We start from the raw sequence: 26,021 nt of genomic DNA, 5'->3' as shown, positions 1-26,021 counted from the left end.
TCAGTATAGTAAACATTATTAACCAGGCAAGAAGTATTCTAGCCAAAGAAGATATCTTGATACTTTCTAATACTAGAATTCACCTATTTGGGTTTTTTTATTAATGCCATAATTTTCCTTTTTATTTTATAACTTGATAAAACTGTAAAAATAAAATATGATAAAGAATCTTCATTTCAATCCTAAAATCTGGATATAACTAAGTACTTGTTAATTCATATTCTGTCTCCTAAAAACACAGTTTTAGGAGCAGAACAGTCTTGATAGAGAATAAATTTGCAATTAAGTAAAAGAAAGTGATAAAAACAAACTTAAAAAAATTCTGTTCTTTCATTATTTGTTTCCTTTACTTCATTTAATTTTTTCATTATTATATCACAAATATATATAAATCATGGACAAAAAACAAGTAACATAAAGAATACATATACCCTGCTCATTCATAAAAACCTTTCCTTTATATTTTAGTGAATATTCTTTTGGATGTTTTAATGTAGATAAACAAAACTGTCAAATTTCACAAGGTAATATATGTTGTAATCTGCTTTTTTTTGCTTAAAAATACACTTTGAGGTTATTTTTTAATTTCAGCTATAATTCTATTAAATCCTTTAAAATATGTATGACTGTAAAGAGTGAAAGAGAACATAATTTATTGTATGTGCTATTACAAATGGGCAAAAATGCTTAATTATGCAAAGATTGAAAAACTACCAATTTTGCAATATAATTACCAATATTACAAAAACCAAGTAAGTAAGAGTATGCTTTTCTGCCAACCTAATTATAAAGTTGTGGCTAACTTTTGTTTTTAGATACATTTTGCTATCAAATGATCTGGGATCAAATATGTGTAAGGTGAATTATGGAGGTAGGCAAAAGAAATATCAAGTGTCAGAATAAATTAATGTACTTTCTCTCTTTATGGCACCATATTGTCACACTTACACATAAACAGGGGAGTTTGGGTAATTTCTCTTCCAAGTATATTCCAGTGACCACATATGGCCCTATAAAGACTTGTTCTTGTGTCACAAAGGCCTACACTACCCTTCCCCCAGGATCTACAACTCTTTCCTACCATTGAGTTATTTCTCTGCATAAATTATATATATAGATGATTGTAAAACCAGTAGCCACGGCCACCATCAGAGCCACCTGGCCCATGCAGGTTTGCATTTGATTTGGACAGACGGTAATGAAACAACGAAATCAAGAAATGGTGGGTCATTAGCTTTAATCCTAGCTTGCACTCGGCAGGTGAGAAATACACACAGTGAGGAAACACTTCCCTTTCCATTCAGGGCTCCAAAGCCACTGACTTATCCGAGTTTCCTAAATTCAAAGATTTCTACCTCACCAGCCTTATTCACCTCTGTTCCCCATCTCCTTCTCTCTGCACAAACTGGCTTCTCCCTCAGCACTCCGCCATCTTGGCTGCGTCTCCTTTCCTCCATGTGGCCTTTTCTGCTCTCCTCCAGCATTTTATAGTGTAGAAATCAAAACCTTTAATCCAATATACAAACAAGGAAGTCTCTGATACAAAGTCACTTAGGGTGGGAAAGGCTTAGTTTTAAAATTAAGTCTTAGGGCCTGACCAGGTGGTGCCGCAGTGGATAGAGTGTCAGACTGGGATGCAGAGGACTCAGGTTTAAGACCACGAGGTTGCCAGCTTGAGCACGGGCTCATCTGGCTTGAGCAAAAAGCTCACCAGCTTGGAACCAAGGTCACTGGCTCGAGCAAGGGCTTACTCAGTCTGCTGAAGGCCCATGGTCAAGGCACATATGAGAAAGCAATCAATGGACAACTAAGGAGTCGCAATGAAAAACTGATGATTAATGCTTCTCATCTCTCTTTGTTCCTGGCTGTCTGTCCCTATTTATCCCTTTCTCTGACTCTCTCCCCGTCCCTGTAAAAAAAAACCAAAAAAAAACCACACACAAATACAAAAAACTAAGCCTTAAGCTATAACGACCCTGCCTGCTTACAGCCTGTCCCCCACACCCAATGCAAACTATAAGCCAGCAAATATATATATCATATTTACAAACTTATTTGACCAACAATGATTAAAAGGAAGGAGGAATTTTTTTCCTGAGGCAGCTTAGGACATGTTCATGTTCATAATGTTTCTAAGATGTATATAGTAAGTTTTAGTGATTTTTATTTCCTTCAGACATCTGAATAATGTCCTCTGGAAGATGCTTTTTGAAAGAAATAATTTATATTAGACAATCAGATTAGATATCTTTTCAGAAGACTTATTTTCTAGCTTAGTCCAAAAAATTAATGGCAAGTCACTAATTCCTCTAAAAAATATTATATAAAAATTTTTAAATGATTCACAGTTACTTTTAAATAAATAAATAATAATATATAATAAAAATTCATTAATATTATTGAATAAATTTGCAATTACAGATCTTCTGAAAATATAATTAGAATAAAAATTATATTTCTGAATAGTTTAATTTCTCAAATAATATTGTTCTAATTTTCATACATTTTTCACAGTCCCATCTTTGCCAATCCTTTTTAAAACTGAAATAAAAATAATTTTATTTCAGATACATGTTGTTGGGCAGATAAAGTTATTTTTTCTCCCCCTTATTGTTAAAGATGGCCACTGCTCTCACCTGATGATGTTATCACGTGATACAGCTAGTTGCCCTTCTTGCTTGGGATGGGCATGGTTATGCTAACGTATGTTGAGGGAGGGTTTTCTTGCCAAAAGCTTTTAAAAAGTGGAGCTAGGAGGCCATTTGGGAGGGGAGTGTCCACGTTCTTGTAGAGAGGAGAAGCCCATATGGTAGCAGGGCAGGGAAGCCATGTGGAGGTGGCAGTCAAAATGGTGGAATGGAGAAGGAGAAGCCATTTCCTGGAGGAGAAGGAGATGGGGAACAGAGGTGAATAAGACTGGTGAGGTGGAAACCTTTGATTCTAAGAAAACTTGGATGAGCCAGTAGCTTTGTTAGCACTGAATGAGTGGGTTTTGGAGCCCAGTGTGTTTGTTTTTACTCACTTGCTGAGTGCGAATCTGGAATAAAGGAAAATGGACCACCAGTTTTTAGCTCTGTTGATTTCTTACCATCTGTCTGAATCAAATGTGAACCTGCGTTGGCCAGGCGGCTGTGATGGTGTGGATATTGGCCATACACATGTATATTGAGTTGAGTATTTTTTATTTTAAAGGAAGCAAAAAGTTTTTAATCATGTAATACAGCCTCTCATAATCCTGAATAAACTAAAGATTAAAGTACTTAGTAATGTGAGACGGATTCCACTTTTTCTTTGTTTTACAGATAAAAAATTTTACTTTTACCGTAGCAGCTTTCAAATTTTAAATGTTAGATATACTGATGAGTTAAATTCACCAACTTCACAGAATTCTAGGAATTTGAGTGGAAGAATCGAATCTGTGGTAAGTTCATATTTGTCTTTTTCTTTATTTCATCATAAACCTATTATTTTGTGATACATTTGCAATTGCTAGATGCTCTGCATATTTTCCTACCTTGAATGGTGAAAGATGTGTTTCTTTGTACTTTTTTCAGGTAAATCTGCTAGTATACTGGTTCTTACCCACGTTTTCTTAAGTCCTGAGTGCAAAGTGTTAAAAGGGCCATGACTAAATGCATGTTTTACATTATAATGACTTTAAAGAGTGGAGGCCAATTGTTTGTGAAAGATGAGCATTTCATATGCTCTCCTTGAAACTGCCTTTTAAATCCTCTTTATTTTGCCTTAGTTTCCACCCCCCTATCCAATTAAACAGCAGGTAGTGGGTGATAAAAGACATTTTTGCATATGGATAATAACATAGTTTGCTCAACATCACACTTTGTTCAATGATAGACATAGAAACTGTGCAAGGTAAGCTTGGACTTTCACTTACAAAGGCCCACAGTCTGGCCACCAGAAAACCTCACATGTGGACCCTTAACATTTATCAACATAGACCAGGGTTTGGCCTTCAGCTTGCAGAGTCAGAGTTGAACAGTTTCCAAGTTGCTTACTTATCCTTACCTTTCTTAAGAGTCCTAAGTACAGGCCCTGTCTGGTTAGCTCAGTGGTAGAGCATCTGCCCCTCTTGTGGATGTCCTGGGTTCAATTTCCTATCAGGGCACACAGTAGAAGCAATCATCTGCTTCTCCACCTTTCTCCCTCCATTTGTCTCTCTCTTTCTCTCTCTCTCTCTCTTTTTCCCTCCCATAGCAATGACTACATTGACTCCAGCAAGTGGGACCTGACACTGAGTATTGGTCTCACAGACTTCACGTCAGGCACTAAAAATAGCTTCATTGCTGAGCAATGGAGCAAGGCTCCAGATGGGCAGAGCATCACCCCTTAGAGGGCTTACCATGTAGATCCCAGTCTGGATGCATGTGGGAGTCTGTTTCTCTTCCTCTGCTCTCACTTAATTAAAAAAATAAAATACAAAAGAGTCTTAAGAATATAAATTAGTCCAATGCATCTAAAACTTTAGCACATAACAGAATCACCTGGAAGAATTATTCAAACACAGTTTTCTGGGCTCCAGAGTCAGAGTTTCTGATTCAGTAGTTAGGAGTGTGCACAAGAATTTGTATTTATAACAAGTTCCCTGGTGATGCAGATGATAATGGTCCACACTTTGGGGACCACTGAATAAATCCATAATGAAAACTACATGGCTCAGAGACTGAATCATCTGTTTGTCTTACACATTTTTCCCATAGAGGGAACTGTCACTGAGAGCCAAGTTATGAGACAACTGCGTGATGAGCGTGGAATTAGAGCATAAGAAGTTAGGTACATCATTTAAATGTTTAATGATTTCAGAATAAACATCTGAATTAGATTGATTTGGGAAGAGAATCTAAGCCAGGAGGTAAACACAGAATTAACAATGAGGAACATCAGTTTATTATGTCAAAAGTGAGAGCTTCTTATAATAAACATTTATTAAGCATCAATTCTGCCAAATATTGTGAACATACAAAAATGGATAGTGAATCCTGTCCTTGTGAAGCTGAGTCTGACATGGGCGATCAAACAAACCTAAAAATACTTACAATACAAGACATAATGAGTGTGTGACATGGGAGCAAGGCAGACGAGTCTATCGTGAGAGGATAATTATATTCAATCATGGAGATCAGAGGTGGCTGCTCATAAAGATGAATTCTCGGTTGGCTGTAAAGATAAGTCAAACTACAGCCAAAACATAAGCCAAGGCACAGATGGAAGAAGGCAGTTAGCTAACAATTTTGGACTTTGCTTTGTAGGTAAAATGTCTTGAGCTGGAGGCAACATAATGTTGAATCTTATTTCAACATAATCTGTATGTTGAAATAAGATTCAACAGATTTGTGTTCATCAATGTAAAATTAGATGATAAAGAGAAGAGACTGCATACTAAGACTATTTAGAATCTCATTATAGTGGTCCAGAAAAGAGCCAAAAAGTTAAGAGCTTGAATTAGGGAATATTACAGAAGATACAGAAATGCAGATAAAACTTCTGTCTTAGGCTCACCAAAGCAACCCTCTTCCCCAACTTATTATTTTCTCCTCCCAATCTGTTATGAGAACACAACAGAAATACTTAGTTATATCATTTGTATCATGAGATCCCATTATTTGGACTTCAAGCCAATGGACATTCTTCAATCTCTTGAAGAAGCTACTATAGATACACAACTCAGGAGACCAGTCTGAGGACAGTTACTCATAATGTTCCCACATCCACACAAAGACACTTTGAAATGTTTCAGCTGTGTACCCGACTCAGTGAGGGAGAAAACTGAAAGGGTGGGTCTTGAACAGAATCCCAGCTTCATTAGAGGGAAGAGAACCCAGTTATTTGTCATTACAGTCAGATGCCAAAAATGCCTTACACCCTCAGGAGGGAGGCCACTCAGGTCCTGCCAGACAGATCAGGTATGTTAGCTCAGCTCAGTCTTAGTAGAGCATATGTAAAATTGCAAAAGGCTAATTTGAACAGAAATGGCATAATAGAACATAACATAGGTAGAACAATTTGAAAACTAGGATCTAAATCAATTTTGTGTGTGTGTCTGTGTTTTCGAGACAGAGAGAGGGACAGGCAGACAGGAAGGGAGAGAGATGAGAAGCATCAATTCTTTGTTTCGGCTCCTTAGTTGCTGCTCATTGATTGCTTTCTCACATGTGCCTTGACCAGGAGGCTATTATAGCAGAGTGAGTGACACTTTGCTCAAACCAGCAACCTTGGGCTCAAGCCAGTGACCATGGGGTTATGTCTATGATCCCATGCTCAAGCCAGTAACCCGGCAGCCAAGCTGGTGAGCCCACGCTCAAGGCGGCGACCTCAGGGTTTTGAACCTGGGTCCTCTGCGTCCCAGTCCAATGCTCTATCCACTGCACCACTGCCTGGTCAGGCTAAATCAACTTCTTTTTAAAAGCACTTACCAGCACATTTAGAAGATATTCAAAAACTCTTTAGAACATGCTCTGCAATGACAAAAACTTATTAAATTAAAAATTATTAAGTATGAAAATTATTAAATATTACATAATTCAAGTTTATTATTTTCAAAAATGTTCCTTAAGGTAAATCAATAAAACTTGTTATCACAATCAAAGTATTTCTAGTACTATCTCTCTCTCTCTCTCTCTTTTTTTTTTTTTTTTTGAGAGAGAGAGAGGCAGGGAGAGACAGGAACATCGAGCTGCTGCTGTATGTGCCTTGACCAAGGAATCAAACTGGCAACCTCTACACTCCAGAACTATAATCCAACCAACCTAGCTATCCATCTGGGCTTAATTATTGTTGATTTTTAGAGACTGAGAGAAGAAGGGAGACAGAGGGCAGGGGGAAGGAAGCATTTGTTGTTAAACTCAGTTGTGCATTTTTTGGTTGCTTCCCATGTGTACCCTGACCAGGGATCAAACTCACAACCTTAGTACTGTCTCTTGTTTTAAAGATAATATACAAACATGTAGAAAATTTAGTGTACTCAAGAACTATAAAGGAAAAAAAAATATGTGAAAAATCTCAACACTCAGATATACCCACTATTAACATTTTGATGTTTCAGGTACCTCTCTATGCAAACTGCATACATGATACATGTCCAGACATATATAATTATCTGTGAGTGGAATCAGGCTATATATGCTAGTTTATTTACATTTCTCTCAAAAACGTAAAAATCAAATATATAAGTATTTATAAATATACATTTATATAAATTTATAAATACACCATTTTAAATAACTAAGCAAAAATAATGTAGATGTGTGATATTTTATATAGCCAGTCCTTTATTGACAGAGTTTTAAATTGTTACCAATTTTTCACTGTTATATTCAACATACTGCTGACCACCGTTGTTTATACACCCTTGCACATTTGCATGATTATATTTTTGGGACATATTCTCAGAAGTAGAGTTATCAGAGTATGAGATCTATAAATTTTTAATTCTTTCTCTAGAAATTTTAAAATGTTTTTTTTTGTTTTTATTGAAGATTTTGTTTTAGAAGCATTTTAGATTTATAGAAAAGTTGTAAAGGTAATGTGGAGTTGTATACATCACACTCAGCTTTCTCTGTTACTAACATCTTACATAAAATAATGTATTTTTTACAATTAATGATCCAATGTTGATTTATTGTTATTAACCAAATTCCTTATTTTATTAAATTTCCTTACTTTTTACTTACTGTACTTTCCCCTGATCCCATCCAGAATACCATATTCCATTTAGTTGTCATGTCTCCTTAGGCTCTTGTAAACTATGACAATTCTTCAAATTTTCCTGGGTTTTGATAACCTTAACAGCTTTGAGGAGTACTAACCAGGTATTTTATAGAATGTCTCACAGTTGGGTTTTTTTGATGTTTTTCTCATGGTTAGACTTGGGGTTATGGGTTTGGGGGAGGAAGACCACAGAGGAAATGGGTCATTTACATTCTACCATATGAAGGGGGTCCATCTTCTCAACATGACTTAGCACTGTTGACCTTGATCACCTGTCTGTCTGTTTCTACATTGTTACTCTCTCCCTTTTCCACATTCTACTCTTTGGAAGAAAAACCCTATGTGTGGCCACACAATATGAATAAAGGAGTGGAGAGTTATGATTTAAATACTTGAAGAGTGTTTAAAATTCTATTCGTCTATTTTCCCCATGTATTTCTTTGCTCAAGCACTTTTTATATCAATACAGTGTAGTCTATACATTTTTAACATTTATCTTTATTTCTAGATTACACTCCAGAAGGGCCCCGATTTACATTCTCACCAGTAATATAAAAGTATACATAAGTGTGCTTATTTCCCAACCACACATTGTAAATCTTTTTAATTGTTACCAATATGTAAAAAGTCATATTTCATTATTTTGGTTTGCACTTCTTTGATTACTAGTAAGATTTAATCTACCTGAATATATATATTAATAGGTCATTTTTATGATTTTTTATTTTTTTAATTTCTTGGTCATGACCATGCCAATTTTCTTATTGGATGAAGATTTGTCTTATTTATATAATCTTTAGGAAAAAAAATTTCTTTTTAAATTTTACAATTTTAAAATTTACCTGTCATTGATGTTACATATATTCAATACTTCTCTATACGTGACTTGAGTTTTAGCCTTGTTTAAAGTGTACTTATTTTTATGTCCATTTGATTTAATATTTTTATTTAGCCAAATTTATCAATCTTTCTTAAGATTTCTTACTTTTGCGCAAAGTTAAAAGTATCTTTTCCCACTTCAAATATTCTAACACAGTAGTCGGCAAACTCATTAGTCAACAGAGCCAAATATCAACAATACAATGATTGAAATATCTTTTGAGAGCCAAATTTTTTAAACTTAAACTATATCGGTAGGTACATTCCTTATTGAGGTAGTGCCCGCACATGGTATTTTGGTATTTTGTGGAAGAGCCACACTCAAGGGGCCAAAGAGCCACATGTGGCTCGCAAGCCGCAGTTTGCCAACCAGGGTTCTAACATGTTCACTCACATTTTCTTTTTGTACTTTTATTATTTAAGTTTTTATAACTTTATGTTTCAATTTATTATAGTAAGGTAGATATTCAGATTTTTCCCAAGAAATAGCTAGGTAATGGTACCAAAACTATATGTTAAATAGTGAAATTGATTTATTTGTCATGCTACCTTTATCATATGCTAAATTTTTCCTTTCCTTTTTTCTGTACTCTACTCTCTTTCACTGATTAATCTTGCCTGCTTCTGTACCAAACTATTCAGAGTATTGTAGCTTTATAATATATTTAAACACCTGGCAGAGCAAGCTTTCCCTTTAAATCTTTTTTATGTGTGATTTTCCTAATATTATATATTTATCCTTCAGCAAAAACACTTTGAACATTTAAAACATTAAATGAATACTTTAATATAGTGCTTTATAGTTTATACAGCACTTTCACATATAGTATCTAACCTTAAATTCATAACAGCCATATGAATTACTAAATCATCTGTAAGACAGGTAAACAAAGATGATTTAAGAAATGTCAAAGGCCATTCAACTGGAAAATGATAGAGCCAGAATTCAAACCAAGGTCTCCTGACCACAAATCCAAGAATCATACTATTTCCCAATGGTAACATGAATGTCATTATTATCCTTGTCCCATAAACAACATTGTTATATTTAGTAAGCTGTGAAATAGTCCTAGAACCTTATATTATTTTAAGCAATTCACTTCTCTTTTCTGGTTCTCAGTTTACTCAGTAAAATAAAATTGCTGGGCTAAATGGTTTTTAAATTACTTTCTAACTCAGATTGTCTATGATTTTCTGATTTCCATGAGTGATATTTCTGCCATCTCATTCACCTGTTTTTTCTTATCCTACCTTTCTGGCCCCTTCCCTGTGTCTTTAACAGACTCATCCTCCTCTACACTGCCATTAAATGTTGATATTCCCCAAGACTTTGACCTCGACTTTCTCTCCTTTGACACTGTTTCTATCTCTAGATGATCTCATCCATGACCATGACTTCCACCCAAATTTATATAATAATGACGCACTCCCTCACCAGCCTAGACTTTTTTTTGTACTTCAGACCTTTTCACCCAATTGCTAGCTTGATATCTCTACTTGACTGTTTTTAAAAATCTCAAATACATTATGCCCCAAAACCAAATCCATTCTTTTCACACCATCCTAGCTTTCTTCCAAAAATTCTATCACTATTAATGATAATACTATTTATTCAGCTTTTTAAACAAAAAAATCTAGAATTTATCCTTGACATATTGCTGATATTCCAAATATTAAATTCATTACCAAGTCTTGTAGGTTTTATCCCCCATATTTCCCTCAAATCCATTCATTTATTTTCATCTGTGTTACTACCATGCCCATCCAAGCCATTATCTCTACTCTAGAATACTAAAATAGCACCATAACTAATTTATATTGTTTCTTCCCTAAAATTGATTATCCATATACAGTTAGGAATACAGTTCTCAAATTGCAAATATGATTATATTTTCCTCTTGTTTAAAACACTTCAGTGACTTCCCATTGTTCTGATAAAGACCTAATGTTGCATAGTCTGGTCTTTCCTATCACCCTAGCCCCTTTGCTCTCTGTTACATGCTTGCCCTGGCCTTCTTTTATTCCTAAATACAACTTGTTTGCTTACACTGCAGGACTTTGCATATGCCATTCCCTCCATCTGTGAGGTTTTCCTTCCTCTTCAACCAGAGTTTTCCTAACTCTGATTCTTCCTGAAGGTATCAGTTCCACAAGCACTTCCTCTAAGAAGCTTCTCTAAGTTCAGTGATTGGATCTAATTCCTCTACTATAATGCTACACTTATCAAAGTTATCTTACTTAAATGTAAATAATAATTTGATTCATCACTGTCTCACCCCTCCCATTAGATTTAAGTTTCAAGATGGCAAGGATTGCTTATTTTCTCTCACCACTGTGCCCTAGTACTTCATACAAGGGGTACGGAATGCAAGAAGCACACAATAACTATTGTTGAATGAGTGAAAAGTGAATGAGGCCTTTTAGAAATAATGGAAGTACCAGTTTGCAAAATGCAAGTATCAAAAATGTAAATACATACTGATTAAATGAGCCTCTCTAAATAAAAAAAGAGATTTCAATCAGGATTCATCCTGGGATCAGCTGAACCATTGAACAGATTCTGCAAACAATTTTTCCCTAAAATATACCTAATGGCATTCCCATAAACAAACTCGTACACAGAAAGAGGAAGAAATCAATATCAATTTGAAATTCACTTATCATATCACTTGTAATTTCAGGGCTTTTTAGTAAAATTTATTTCAGGCACTTCCATTTGTCAAGCATTGATTTTTGCCTGATGCCTAAAAGAAAATTTGGCACCTCCTTGACATTTAAACATTTGTTGAATGAATACATAAATGATGTATTCTATCTGTTGATTTTTCTGCTAAGTCCAAGGCACATGAAATAAAGATCTTGCTGCCTGGGTGGAGCTCCCAGTGCCCTCCAAAATAAGGGTGTTCATCCCAGGAAGGGATTCACAACAATTAATTGGAGTGATATAACCAAGTATTCAAACGACACTCTCCAGGTATTTTTCTCTTAGTAGTATTTAAAAAAACAACAGGAAAAAGGAAACTTAGCTTTGTTACTATTTCACAAACGCATCCACACTGGCAACTCATTTGGTTTTATGGGTGAAGATGTCTTAGTGAAGAGGGGGAGGGTAACGGAGGGGGAGGGTAACAACAGAAGAACTGACTGGGCTTCATCACACATTGACCTGCTCTCAGTAGATTTCCATGGTCTGCACTTTCCACTGGATTTAAAACCTATATTACCTAGTTCTCAAAGAAAACTAAACCTCCACTAAATTGATCAATAACCAATAAACCTTTCCAAAATTAAGATCAATAAGAATTCTACAAAACACAAATTTAAAAACCTGGAATGTAAAGATAACCCTAATATGCAAGCACGGTGATAAACAAGTAAATGAACAGTAACGTAATGTCAGAACTGACACTCTTCTCCTGACTGGAGCCGTATTACCAGGTGAAGCAATATCTTAGGTAAGCAATATGCTTCCTAGGTGGTATTTAAAAAGGAACATGAATTGTTTTGATAAAAAATACTCTCATTATTCTTTAAAGTGTTCAAGGTTTCGCTAGAAAAAAAATTTTATTTTGTCAAACAGCTGGTTGGTCTGATATGTGCCTATAGGAATAGATATTGAAAAAGTAAGATACAATATGGTGCAATAGAGATTGCATAAGCTTTACAAAGTCAAGAACTGGCTTCAAAACCTGACTCAGTGTAACATTTAGTATGCTACTGAATGCCCCTGCCTTTACCTTTTCCTGTCCACCTCCATCATGGTGCAATCTCACATACACTACAAGCAAATGGAATCCACTCTGTATTAGGAAACCTTACTGCTTCTGGTCCTGCAACTCGTTGGAACTGTTCCAGTCCCAGAACCACTCCTAGTTCATTGTAAAGCTAAGCTTTATACCTCAAGAGGCCCATTCTTGCTGAGATTGAGCAATGATTCAGGGAGACAACTAAGGTTAGGTCAGGAAATTAGCAGATGATTCTAAAAATAACCTCTGGTGTTTAGTCATTCTTCAGAAATATCAAGGGAAAGATTGCCCTTTGCTTCCTTCCCCCTTCTCTTCAAGATCTCCATTGCTACTTATGTTAATATGGTTTTAATCTTCTAAAAACAGTTGTTAAAGGGTTATACAATGTAAATTGTATCAGCAGACTTCCTTAATGTTGGTTTGGTTTCTGCCCCAACCTCCTAGTAACAGCCAACAAATCACATAACATGGCATCTTATTGAGCAGAGGATCCAGTGTGTTTAGAATGACTTTGAGTGAAGACGCATCCTGTCCACTATTATCTTTGTGTAATAAATAAAGAAATGGGCCTGCATCAAAAATTTATATAACCTGCCTAAATCAATCCCATGTATTCTGAAATGGAATAGAACTAAACTGAGCTGAAATAGTAACTCAAGCCCCTATTTCTTATTTATATAAGTCTTATATTGCAAGGTTTGGGAGTAAGGACCAAGGAGAAGAAGAACTGTAATTACAGAGACGTTTTCCCCCACCCTTTCTTTCTACAGATAACTACAACATTCAAAGAATCAAATTTAAGAAGTCAATTCATCAGAGCTCATGTTGTCAAACTGAGGTGAGTGGAACTATATAAAAAAATATGTAAGCTTGGCTGCAATTTGGCTCATTTGACTTGTGTTCACAGTATGGATAATGATTGAAATGTTCACACAACTTATTGCAATATTATGAAAATAGTATCATGGGCAGCTTAAAAAACAACGCCAAAACAAAAACAAACATGCTGGATATGACCTATCTACCTTCTAATGTAAATAACCATATTTAATTCTTGGTAGGAAAAGGAGGAGTGTGGAGAGAGATTTCAGTGAAGGTATAGTAATAGGGTTATTCTCTTGTATAAATCCAACGAATACCATCCACAAGGCAGTCTATGTAAACGGTGCCCCCTGGAGTTGTGCAGTGCTGTGGTCCTGAGCGTATGCATCCAAGATAAGAACACTATAACCAACATCAAAAGTGACTGAGATTTTCTCTGCTTGGAATGCTATAATATTATATAAAAGCTGCTGTGGAAAATCCAAGCATGTCTGTCATGAATTAAAAATAGAGGGAGTAGCAGCATGCATGCTAGCTTTTGCCCTTCCTGCCTTAGTTGAATATGTACCTATTCACATGATGTGATAAGACAAGCACTCAAATAAAATAGTCACCCTTAACTGACCCTACCACAAATACCACAAATGCCCACATTGCTCAATCCTTCAATATACAAAAGCCCTTTGAAAGAAAGAATTGTTTAACTCTTTCTCAAATATTCACACAATGAGAAAATTAATTTTTCTTATTCTCTGTAGAGTTACCTAATAAGTACCCCGGAGAACAGAGCTCTGGTCACATAAGTTTTGTTGAGGGGTTAAAGGAATAGGAAGAATTCATTCACTTTAGTGCCTTCTTGTGAAAGTCTCTGAACTAGCTGCTAGCTTTCAAAACATGGAGGACTGAATGAGCTATCTGTATTTTCTCTCCTTTTATTCACTTACCCCTTACAGCTTAATTCCCTGCAGTTCCATTTCTGACCTCACCACCAAAGGCTAATTGCTCTTGCTAAGTTCTACAATGACATCCAAATCACAAACTCCAAATAAAGCATATTCATCCTCTGTTCGGATTTCCCAACAGTGTGTGGCACTGTTACACTTTCAATGCTCCTTGATATAGTACCATCTTGTGGTTTCTATCAACCTACACATCCCCGATTTTCCTTTTACTTCTCCACTTATTCCATTTTCTTTGCAAGTTCTCATTCCTTCTCTGCATGTTCCTCACGTGTTGTTGAATATATCAGGCTGTGCTATAAGCCTCTCATCTTCTCAGATTTCATTCTCTCCATTCAGTGGGTTCATTGCCACCTGTAAACTGATTATTCTCAAAGTTTTATCTCTGGGCCAGAACTCTCTTCTCATCTCTAGACATAAATATACACAGCCATATATTTGATGTCATCATATCTATTATTTTGCACAATAATTCAATTTTAATTTGTCCAGACCTGAACCTATCATCTCTCCTCCATCAAATGCTACTCTTCCAGTGTTCCTTACCTCTGTTAATGCCAAAACCTTCAACCTAATTGCTCAAGAATGAAATATGAGAGTCATCCTTAATTCTTGTTTTTCCTCAACCCATATTATATATGTATCAAAGATATATGTATTCTTGATAATAGAATAATATATATGTATTTGTACATATGTATCTCCTTGAGACATTTTAATTTATATATATATATGTATAAAAAGGTTTACTAAACCTTTCTTTATCTGACTTCCTCCTTCCTTCCTTCAGGAGGAAGAATGAAATCTTTTACTTCCTTCCATTCTGTTCTTTACTTACTACTGGGCTTCTTTCATTCTTCACTAGAAGCTTCACTTAATAGCATCACATAAGCTATTCCCTCTGCCTGAAATACACAAATAACGGCTCCAACAAGGGGTTAATATTCAAAACATATAAAGAACTCACAAAGCTCAACAACAAACAGGCAAATAATTCAATTAAAAATGGGAGAGGACTTGAACAAACACTTCTCTCATGAACACATACAACAACAAATAGATATATGAAAGTATGCTCATCTTCACTAGCTATTAAATAAATGCAAATCAAAATTACAAGGAGATACCACCTCACACCTGTTAGATTGGCTGTTATCAACAAGTCAGGTAATAAGTGTTGGAGAGATTGTGGAGAAAAAAAAAAAAAAAACCCTCCCTCATTGCTGGTGGGAATGTAAACTGGTATAGCCACTAATGGAAGACAGTATGGCAGTTTCTCAAAAAATTAAGAACAAAATTGCCATATGACCCAGCAATCCCTCTACTGGGAAATCTACCTTAAAAACTTGAAAACATTGGTACACAAAGATACATGCACTTCTAAATTCATCGCAGCATTATTCATGTTGGGTGGCCAAGAAATGGAAGCAACTAAAGTATCCCTCAGTAGAGGACTGGATAAAGATGTGGTACATATATATACAATGGAATACTACTCAGCCATAAGAAATGATGAAATATTGTCATTTGTGACATCAGAAATGGGCCTTGAGAATATTATGCTGTGCAAAATAAGTAAATCAGAAAAATCTAAGAAATATAGGATTCCACACATAGGTGAAATATAAAACTGAGACTCATGGACATAGACAACAGTGATGTTGTTACTAGAGGAAAGGGATGGGGGAAAGAAGAGTAAAGAGGACCAAATATACAGTGATGGAAAATGATCTGACTTTGAGTGATGGGTGCACAATGCAATGAACCACTCATATGCTATAGAGATGTTTACCTGAAACCTATGAGTTTCTATGAACTAATGTCACCCCATTAAATTTAATTTCTAAATAAATAAATTTGTAGCCCTGGCCGGTTGGCTCAGCGGTAGAGCGTCGGCCTAGCGTGCGGAGGACCCGGGTTCGATTCCCGGCCAGGGCACACAGGAGAAGCGCCCATTTGCTTCTCCACCCCTCCGCCGCGCTTTCCTCTCTGTCTCTCTCTTCCCCTCCCGCAGCTAAGGCTCCATTGGAGCAAAGATGGCCCAGGCGCTGGGGATGGCTCTGTGGCCTCTGCCTCAGGCGCTAGAGTGGCTCTGGTCACAACATGGCGACGCCCAGGATGGGCAGAGCATCGCCCCCTGGTGGGCAGGGCGTTGCCCCATGGTGGGCATGCCGGGTGGATCCCGGTCGGGCGCATGCGGGAGTCTGTCTGACTGTCTCTCCCTGTTTCCAGCTTCAGAAAAATGAAAAATAAATAAATAAATAAAAATAAATTTGTAAAGAAATAATAATAGCTAATACTTATAGTGCATTATACTTATAGTATACATGTACACTATGTATTATTCACCAAAGTTTTGCATATATTAATTCATCTTTATAATCTATTTTAATATGAGGACACTTAGATACAGAAAGATTAAGAAATAAATAGCTTACACAGTGTCAAGCAGTAAATTGCAGAGTGGTATTCAAACTCTGGCATTCTAACCTCAAAGCCAGGTACAGTTTACTATGCAATGAGATAAAATATTTGTGGAATAGCATTGTGACATATCATTACATATGCAAACATTGTTATGTAATTCTCTTATCAAGTTAAATACCACAAGTAAATTTTTTAATGTTCAGTCAAAAGGAGTATATAAATAGAACAGATTATCATAATTATCCACTTAAAAATGTTTTATGGTTTTCAGGCAACAGGGCAGTGGTGTGATAGCAGATACTGTTATGAAGTTTAAATTCCCTAGAGGCATTAGCGGAGCATCGATGAAAAGCAGCATTGAGTTTGTTTTACGTCAAATGAGGAATAGGTTTGGAAACTTGGAAATAAACCCCTCAACTGAGATAACACGCAAGTATCATTTTTACGTACCGTTTTATTTCAATATATCCCTCAATGTAACTTGTTATAATTCACATTTTAACTTAATGAGAAACTGACCTTTTTTTTTCCTTGGAATTAAACTTTTTAAAAACAATATATTATAAAGCTAGATACAATATGTAGCTCTCTAATATAAACATTTTAAAGCTTAAAGAACCATTTAGCATTTACATAGTAAATTTTATTTGCTAAAAGTTCTTTATTAATTTTCCCTTATAAAGGATGTTGTCATCAGATGTTCAATTTGTAAGTATGATGCAGGAATAGTGAATAGCTTCTCAAGGTCAAAGAACAATTTATATAATGATTACCTCACCCAGAACAGCATGGAGCTCCATCAAGTGTCTGGTAAATACTTGAAGAATAAAAAAGGAAACTAGGAGATTTAATAATATCCCTATCTTCTCTCTGAAAAACATCTCTACTTCCACCTTTCTTGAATCTATATCCATTTTCTTCCATCCTTGTTGCTACCACTCTGGTCCGAGACATCATTTCTTATTTGAACTTCTGCATTAGACTCCACCGTGCTCTTCTTATATATTTTCTTGGCCTCTTACAATCCACTTTCCACATATTGATTAAGGAAATATTCTACATTACAGCTATGATCTTGCTTGAAAGCCTTCTATATCTTTCCAATCACACAGACACATACACACACACACACGTAAGAGGAATGCTACATTATATGATTTTCCCAGGACAGTCTCAATTTATGCCAATTGTCTCATGAACCATGATCAATATAGCTTCCTAAGAGTCTTGATTTGGACAATCAATGATATGGCCATCTCAGCTAAAGCACCACATGATATGGTTTGTACTTACCCCTTCAATCTCATATGGTACCACTCTCTTCTTCATTCACTATAATCTGGCCACATTTTCATTTTCTTCAATTGCCAAGCTCCTTTGTTCCTGCCTCAGGGCTTTTGCATACATTGTTCCAATTTGTTCTAGCACTCCCGAGATCACCAGTGAGCATCTATCAGGTCTCATCAGAATTATTACTTTCTAATGTAAGCCTGTTCTAACTTCCATTACTCAATTATTTACACCTGTCATAGACTCCTTCATTTGTCTTCATAATATATATCACAAAAGAAACTATAAAGTTATTTGTGTGATGTTTGTACTATTTGTCTTCGCCTTATTCTGTAAGCTTCCTAAAGGCAAGAACCAGTCTGTCTTGTTATCCTAAAAGAAAAAAATTACTTAATATTTACATAGAATTTCAGGGCACTTCTTTAACTCTGTCATATGTCACTAGCTTAGTAAACCATGATTCCCTCATAATACGATTAGAGGATTTTGGTGGCTTCCACACCAGACTGGTACTCAGTCTGATTAGTTACCAACAGAAAAGAAAGCAAGTTGAAATCTTTTGGTGAACAATGACTGCCCCAGGGTCACAAAGTTTTCTCCCCAGGCACTCCAAATCCTCCCACCCCTACCGTAGATTCCCAGCTCCTCTGTCAGCAGCTAAATAGTTAATGATTAGCACAAGGACCTCCAAGACACTCCTCCATTCCATAGCTGGTTGTGTCTTTGCTGACTGGCTGACACTCATACATTACAATTGTTTAATCCTCACAATAACCATGTCTTATAGATACTTTTCTTGTTTTCACTCAGAAAAGCTAGATATTGGCCCAGGGTCACAGAATCATCAGGTAGGAGAGTCAGGATTTGAAGTCAAGTCTCTCTTGTTCAAAGGAGGAAAAGTAGTGGTCAGCTCTTTTTATCTCCTGCCTCCAGAAGGATTTTTTTTTAGCTCCTCTAACACTTACAAAGCAGATGTTATACCCAAACCCTGTGAAACTTCTGGCAGCCAATAAATTTGCATAAATTAATTTTAGAGAGTATGATAACCTAAGAAGTTTAGATGTATCTTATCGGAAATAAGAAGCTTATTTCTCATTAAATAATTTAAGCAGAGAAATATATGATCTGACATATTTTTAGAAAAGTCAGTCTAGTAAAGTAGAAGTGGATGCATGGAAAGGTGCCAAGTGGAGGCAGTTTGATGGTCTTTGTAAGATGATAAAAGCAAGAACAGAAGTAGTGGCAAAAAGGATGGAGAGGATGGGGCTAATAATACAAAGAAGAATTAGAGGCTAGAAGGTACAAAATCTGGAAACCAGTAAGATGTGAAAGTGAAAAGAAATAAAGAGTTAAATGACCATTTCAGATGTCTAACTACTAGTGGAAGTGGTTTCATTACTAAATGAGGAGCTTAGGAAACTGTATTCAGCAGCCCTCTGAGTGTTTCTGATTATGGTTGCCTGAGGGCTATACTTCAAGAAATTAAAATAAAATGATATACAGTCCTTAATGTATTCATCTTACTTTCACTCTTTTTTTTTTTTTTGACACCAGAAATTACTGACCAGGATACAGTAAATATTTTTACTCAAGGTAAGTTTTAAAATTATTTTATAAATATGTTTACCAGAATATAAGTAGTAAATGGTCAAGTCATTTGTGCCTTTTGCCAAGGCAGTGTCTATTGAAGTGATATCTTTATATTTACTTCACTCATATGGGTTGTTGTTGAGATAAGACATTGTTGATCCTATTGCCCAGGAAATGATATTCAGGGTTTCCCCTTCTTTTAGAGGAAAGAAGAGGTAGCAATGGCATTCCACCCAACCTGTGTGAAGTGTAATCTCATGAAAATTTCTTGGCAGCTTTGGGAAGCTTTTCCTGCCCTGGTTTTATGGTGGCATTTCTGTAGACTTATAAATTATATTTGCTGACATCATTTACATGGCTTCTCCTAACCACCAGAATAGTTTGCTTTGTTGTGGATTTATATTTATTATAAATAATAATTTTTAAAAATTATAAAAAGTGTTGTCAGTTTTATGTCAAGAACCTTAAAAAACAGTCACTGCTTTCCAATATCATTCCATATACTCTCAGGCTAGGACAGAACTATAATCAGTAGAAAACAGCAGTTTACTTCTCTGCGGATAAAAGGTAGTTATAAAGAAGTTTAATGTACCTAGATAGCTGGCCTATTTCAGATACTTAAGTGATATTACAAGATAATGCTACCTCTGTGAATGTTTTTCAACTTCATTATATATTTAATCCATGCTTCTTTTTAATGAAAATGTGCTTAAGTAAATTACTAGAGGATCTTGCTGGAGGATGCAGCAAAAGAACTTATTTTCCATGTATATTCTTAATGGAGGTCTGGGCCTTCTCTGTCTGGGAAGTCTGTTAAGAAAAACAATGCCGGCTCTGGCCGGTTGGCTCAGCTGTAGAGCGTCGGCCTGGCGTGCGGGGGACCCGGGTTCGATTCCCGGCCAGGGCACATAGGAGACGCGCCCATTTGCTTCTCAACCCCCCCTCCCTCCTTCCTCTCTGTCTCTCTCTTCCCCTCCCGCAGCCAAGGCTCCATTGGAGCAAAGATGGCCCGGGCGCTGGGGATGGCTCCTTGGCCTCTGCCCCAGGCGCTAGAGTGGCTCTGGTCGCGGTAGAGCGACGCCCGGGAAGGGCAGAGCATCGCCCCTTGGTGGGCAGAGCGTCACCCCCTGGTGGGTGTGCCGGGTGGATCCCGGTCGGGTGCATGCGGGAGTCTGTCTGACTGTCTCTCCCCGTTTCCAGCTTCAGAAAAATACAAAAAAAAAAAAAAGAAAAAAAGAAAAAAAAAAGAAAAACAATGCCTTTGGATGGTTGTTATATTGAAGCAGTGTCACGACTTTGGAGTCAGTCCAACAATAGAAAATGTTGTTGATAATTTACCTCTAATTTCTTAGTAATAGACTAAACAAGAGGAAATAAATGGTGGGAATGGGAGTTAAGGGGAACAGCGATCATCCCCTCTCTGCCCATTTCTGCTTTGACCATTGGAGTGTCATGGGCTCTCCTAAAATGTTGTTTATTTATTTTCAACTCATTTTTTTAGCTTAATTTTTTATTACAGTTTATAGTCAATATTATTTTGTATTAGTTTCTGCTAAAGATGTTTAAATAACCGTGTGTGTGTGTGTGTGTGTGTGTGTGTGTGTCAAGAACGCTTAATATCCTGTCACTCTCAAGATAATGCTGTGGATCTAAAGGTTTCTGAGAGTAGATTTTAAGCATTCTCACCACACACATGCACATACACACCCACATACACACAAATGTTAACTATGTGAAGTGATGGCTATGTTGATTATCTTGATTTTGGTCATCATTCAACAATGTATATATATCAACTCATCACATTGTACCCTTTAAACATATACAATTATACTTATCAATTATTCCTCAATAAAGTGAGGGGAAATGTAGTTTCTGATTTGTTCCGTAGTGTGGGTCAGAGAGCCAATATTTTTCTTTCAGCTTTGAGGTATAATTGACAAAAAAAAACATTATAAGATGAAATGTAAGGTATACAATGCCATGCACACACACACACACAGAAGTGAAAAGATTCCCCTATCTCGTCAATTAACACATCCATCATCTCATATATTTACCCTTCCTCTCATTTTTTTTTGTGTGTAAGAACATTTAAGATCTACTCTTTTAGAAAATTTCAATTATGCAATACAATGTTATCAACTATAGTCACCATGTTATACATTAGATCCTCAGACCATATTCACCTTATAGCTGAAAGCTTGTACCTTTTTACCAACTTGCCTTATTTGTACCACCCTCCAGCCCCTGACAACTACTTCCTACTCTCTTTCTCAGAGTTTGACTTTATTTTTTAAGATTCCACATGTGAGTCATTGTTTTTGCCTGGCTTACTGCACTTAAAACAATATGTTCAAGGTTCATCAAAGTTGTTGCTAATGAGAGAATTTCCTTCTTTTTAAGGCTAAATACTATGTTGCGTGTGTGTGTGTTATTTTCTTGATCCATTCACCCACTGACAGACATTTAGGTTGTTTCCATACAGCGTCAACGTTTTTTATAGCTCCCAGGAATGCCCAGAGTGCTGGTTACAGACCACACTCTGAGTAGCGAGGCTATAGAGAAGATGGAAATTACCTAGTGAACCTGTGGCCTGAGCTGATATAGTCAACTCTGTCCCATCTTAACCCCCAACTCATAAGGAATTCCAGATTCTGAAACTGTTCCAGAATTTGAAACCACATGCCAATCAAGTTTAGAAACATTCTCTAAAATTCAGTTTATAGGCAACAATAGTAGTCATGTAAGTACCCGAAAAGTATAACATACTGATCATGCTTTTAGAAAGGCTTAGCATGTCCTGGGAAAGAATACATAAAGGACAGAATACGTAAAAGCCACAAATGATGGAGAGACTCTTGCAACATTTCCCAAAAGTAAATGAATTATGATATTCTCAGCACATTAACCCCCTTTTCTCTTTAGAATGTGGGGCCGGTCCGGATCTAATGACATTGTCTGAAGATAGAATCGTGGGAGGTATTACGGCTCAGGAAGGAGACTGGCCATGGCAAGTCAGTCTACAATTGGAAGGTGTTCACCACTGTGGAGGCGCCCTGATCAGTAACTCATGGATCCTGACAGCAGCTCATTGCTTCAGAAAGTGAGACCACAGCTGCCTATCCATCCAGAACAACTAGGAGAGACATACACATGAGGACCCCACTCGTACCCCCAGGGCTGATTATAATTAGACTGAGTCAGAAATAATTCCATGCAAAAAAAATGAGTATTTTCTTTCTATTCATGATAGCAAAAATATTTTTTCACCTTCAGCTTGCTAATTTATTCCTATTTCTTTATGTCAGGTATAGTATATATTCATGGTAAATTACAAACATTTATCTTTCAGAATGTGTAATTTAAATCTAAGCTACAAAAGTTGGGAAATTTATTTCCACAAGCTTCTTTTTTATTATTTTTTTAAGTTAGGGGCAAATAAGGACATTTTGTTATCTATGTCTTAGCATTATTGGTAAGATTAAATACACTAATACAAACATGTTAAATGTTAGCACAATGAATTTTCACATTATATCATATAAACTAATTGACACACTGATGGCTAATCTCAAACTGCCCTATGCCATTAATTTATTCTTTCAAAAAATTGAATGTCCACTATGAGCACAGTGTTATCTATCACAGAAGCTAATTAAACAAACACTGCCCCTACTTCAGGAGAGCCTAGATTCTAATGTTGGAAGTGGACATACACAAAAACAATGACCAATTAAAGGAAGTAACATAAATAAAACAAATTTAAACAACTTACAGAGAATTCTCCATTGGTGTGAATAAAGATTATTGCTAACATGATTAGAGTAACAAACTGCCAGTAGATAGTAGGATACATAAACTTATTCTATTGGCATAAAGAAAAAGTCTTACTGCTCATACAGAAGATCTTTAGACTTTAGTGTAACTAAAATCCAGTAGGGTATCCTAGACACAAACATTGTAGAGGAACTTAAACTCAAAATGTTCACTAAGAAAAATGATATTCATCTGAACTCATGTCTCTGATCATATCTGTTCTCTTTTCAAACTTTTTAATGAACCCTGTCTCAAATCCATCCTCCTTACCACACTCTCAAAGCACTCCACTTAAAGCAATTCAGACTTATTTCTCAAAGCATGAACTTTGAGCTCCAACCAGATTGCATTAGTCTCTGCCCCTGGACTCTGAATACATTTTTCCACTTAAGCACATTTGCTCAATCTGATTATTCTATTTAAAATGTTAATATTCCTTCCAAACTTCCATTTCTTCTTGTTGGATTACTGTAAAATCTTTACTATTTCTAAGAAGTTCTTTGCAGACTTGAGGGTACTACATCATACTACAACTCTTGTTACAAAAGTGTTTGTTAAATTAAGAGAGAGTAAAGTTTAACAAGACTAGTACAAAAAAGACTAGATTCTGAACAACTGTTTTATGAAACCTCAAACTTTTCTGAATTTTCCTTATGGCTGTGTTATAAGTCAATATATTTTTTACACAGTGATAAAATTTGAAATTTCTGACAGCAGAAATTTCTGGTATCAGGAGTAATCAAATATCTGATTTAGATTAACATGTTTATTTCTGTGTCCCAGAAAATACAAGTAACAAAATTAACAAAACCATTTCGATCTTTATTGCTGCCTGTAAGGTCGAAGAATGGGAATGGAACTAATTGATTTCAATTACCCCTAAGTTTAGGAACCAGAAATGCAAATACCTGGATTTAGCTAAAACACTTAGAGTAACCAAGACTGCAATAGAAATAGTATTGGATTCTAAACCCTATTCAGATCCAATTGCCAAAGCCACGTGAAGGGTATTACCCTAAGGAAAGCCACAGTTATAAATATCACCAAAAATAAACAAAGGAATCCATGATTTTATTTTTAAAATTGTTTATTGTATATGTTGGGGTGACATTGGTTAATAAAACCACACATAATCTGCATGCTACATTATGCATTCATTACCCAAAGTAGTTCAGTCTTTTTCTGTCCCCATTTATCCCCCCTTTCCCACTTCCGCCTTCCCCTACCCCCTTTCTCTATGGCTATCACCGTACTATTGTCCATGTCTATGTGTCACACACACACACAGGTTGTTTGTGGGGTTTTCTTGCTTAATCTTTTCACCTTTTTTTTACACAGCCCCTCTAATCTCCCTCCCCTCTGACAGCTGTCTATGTATCTATGCTTCTGTTACTATTTTGTTAAATTATTTTTTTCATTAGAGTCCATATATAAGTGAGATCACATGGTATTTGTCTTTCTCTAACTGGCTTATTTCACTTAGCATAATGCTTTCCAGGTTTTCCCATGCTGTTGCAAAGATAACATTTCCTTCTTTATTTTATGGCCAAGTAGGATTCCATTGTGTAAATGTACCACAGTTTTTTTTTTATCCACTCATCTTCTGAGGACACTTGGGCTGTTTCCAAATTTTGGCTGTTATAAATAATGCTGCAATGAACATTAGAGTGCATATATCCTTTCAAATTAGTGTTTCTGGTTTCTTTGGATATATTCCCGGAAGTGTCATTGCTTGGTCAAAAGGCAGTTCCATTTTTAATTCTTCGAGGAAATTCCGTAATGCTTCCCATCGTGGCTGTACCAACCTGCATTCCTACCAACAGTGCATGAGGGCTCCCTTTTCTCTACATCCTCACCAACACTTATTGTTTACTGATTTACTGACAATAGCCATTCTGACAGATGTAACATGATATCTCATTGTGATCTTTTTATTATTATTAATTTTAATGAGGTGACATTGATTAATAAGGGTACATAGATTCGGAGAAAACATCTTCAGTTTATTTTGATAATTGATTATGTTGTATACCCATCACCCAAAGTCAAATTGTCTTCCATCACCTTCTATCTGGTTTTCTTTGTTCCCCTCCCCTTCCCCACCCCCTCACTGTCCCTTCCCCTCCCCCTGGTAACCACCACATTCTTGTCCATGTTCCTGAGTCTCATTTTTGTATCCCACATATGTATGGAATTATATAGTTCTTAGTTTTTTCTGATTTACTTACTTCACTCAGTATAATGTTATCAAGGTTCATCCATGTTGTTGTAAATGATTGGATGTCATCAATTCTTATGGCTGAGTAGTATTCCATAGTATATATGTACCACATCTTCTTTATCCAATCATCTACTGAAGGGCTTTTTAGTTGTTTCCATGTCTTGGCAACCGTTAAAAATGCTGCCATGGCCCTGGCCGGTTGGCTCAGCGGTAGAGCGTCGGCCTAGCGTGCGGAGGACCCGGGTTCAATTCCCGGCCAGGGCACACAGGAGAAGCGCCCATTTGCTTCTCCACCCCTCCGCCGCGCCTTCCTCTCTGTCTCTCTCTTCCCCTCCCGCAGCCAAGGCTCCATTGGAGCAAAGATGGCCTGGGCGCTGGGGTTGGCTCTGTGGCCCCTGCCTCAGGCGCTAGAGTGGCTCTGGTCGCAACATGGTGACGCCCAGGATGGGCAGAGCATCGCCCCCTGGTGGGCAGAGCATTGCCCCTGGTGGGCGTGCCGGGTGGATCCCGGTCGGGCGCATGCGGGAGTCTGTCTGACTGTCT

At 36.6% G+C, this 26,021-nt stretch overlaps 1 protein-coding gene across 1 annotated transcript in view; it reads left to right on the top strand.

Moving 5' to 3' along the window:
- Positions 1-26,021, top strand: part of TMPRSS11D (transmembrane serine protease 11D) — a 60,902-nt gene that overhangs the window by 17,137 nt on the left and 17,744 nt on the right. Inside the window, exons 3-7 of the mRNA XM_066384811.1 lie at positions 3,303-3,421; positions 13,121-13,188; positions 16,830-16,987; positions 19,403-19,441; positions 22,367-22,544. Coding sequence (XP_066240908.1) covers positions 3,303-3,421; positions 13,121-13,188; positions 16,830-16,987; positions 19,403-19,441; positions 22,367-22,544 — 562 coding nt within the window. The remainder of the gene's footprint in view (positions 1-3,302; positions 3,422-13,120; positions 13,189-16,829; positions 16,988-19,402; positions 19,442-22,366; positions 22,545-26,021) is intronic.

This window comes from Saccopteryx leptura, chromosome 5, assembly GCF_036850995.1.
Source record: "Saccopteryx leptura isolate mSacLep1 chromosome 5, mSacLep1_pri_phased_curated, whole genome shotgun sequence".
In the NCBI taxonomy this organism is placed as follows: domain Eukaryota; kingdom Metazoa; phylum Chordata; class Mammalia; order Chiroptera; family Emballonuridae; genus Saccopteryx; species Saccopteryx leptura.
The sequence above is the reverse complement of the archived record's forward strand: the minus strand, read 5'-3'. Positions and strand labels throughout refer to the sequence as shown.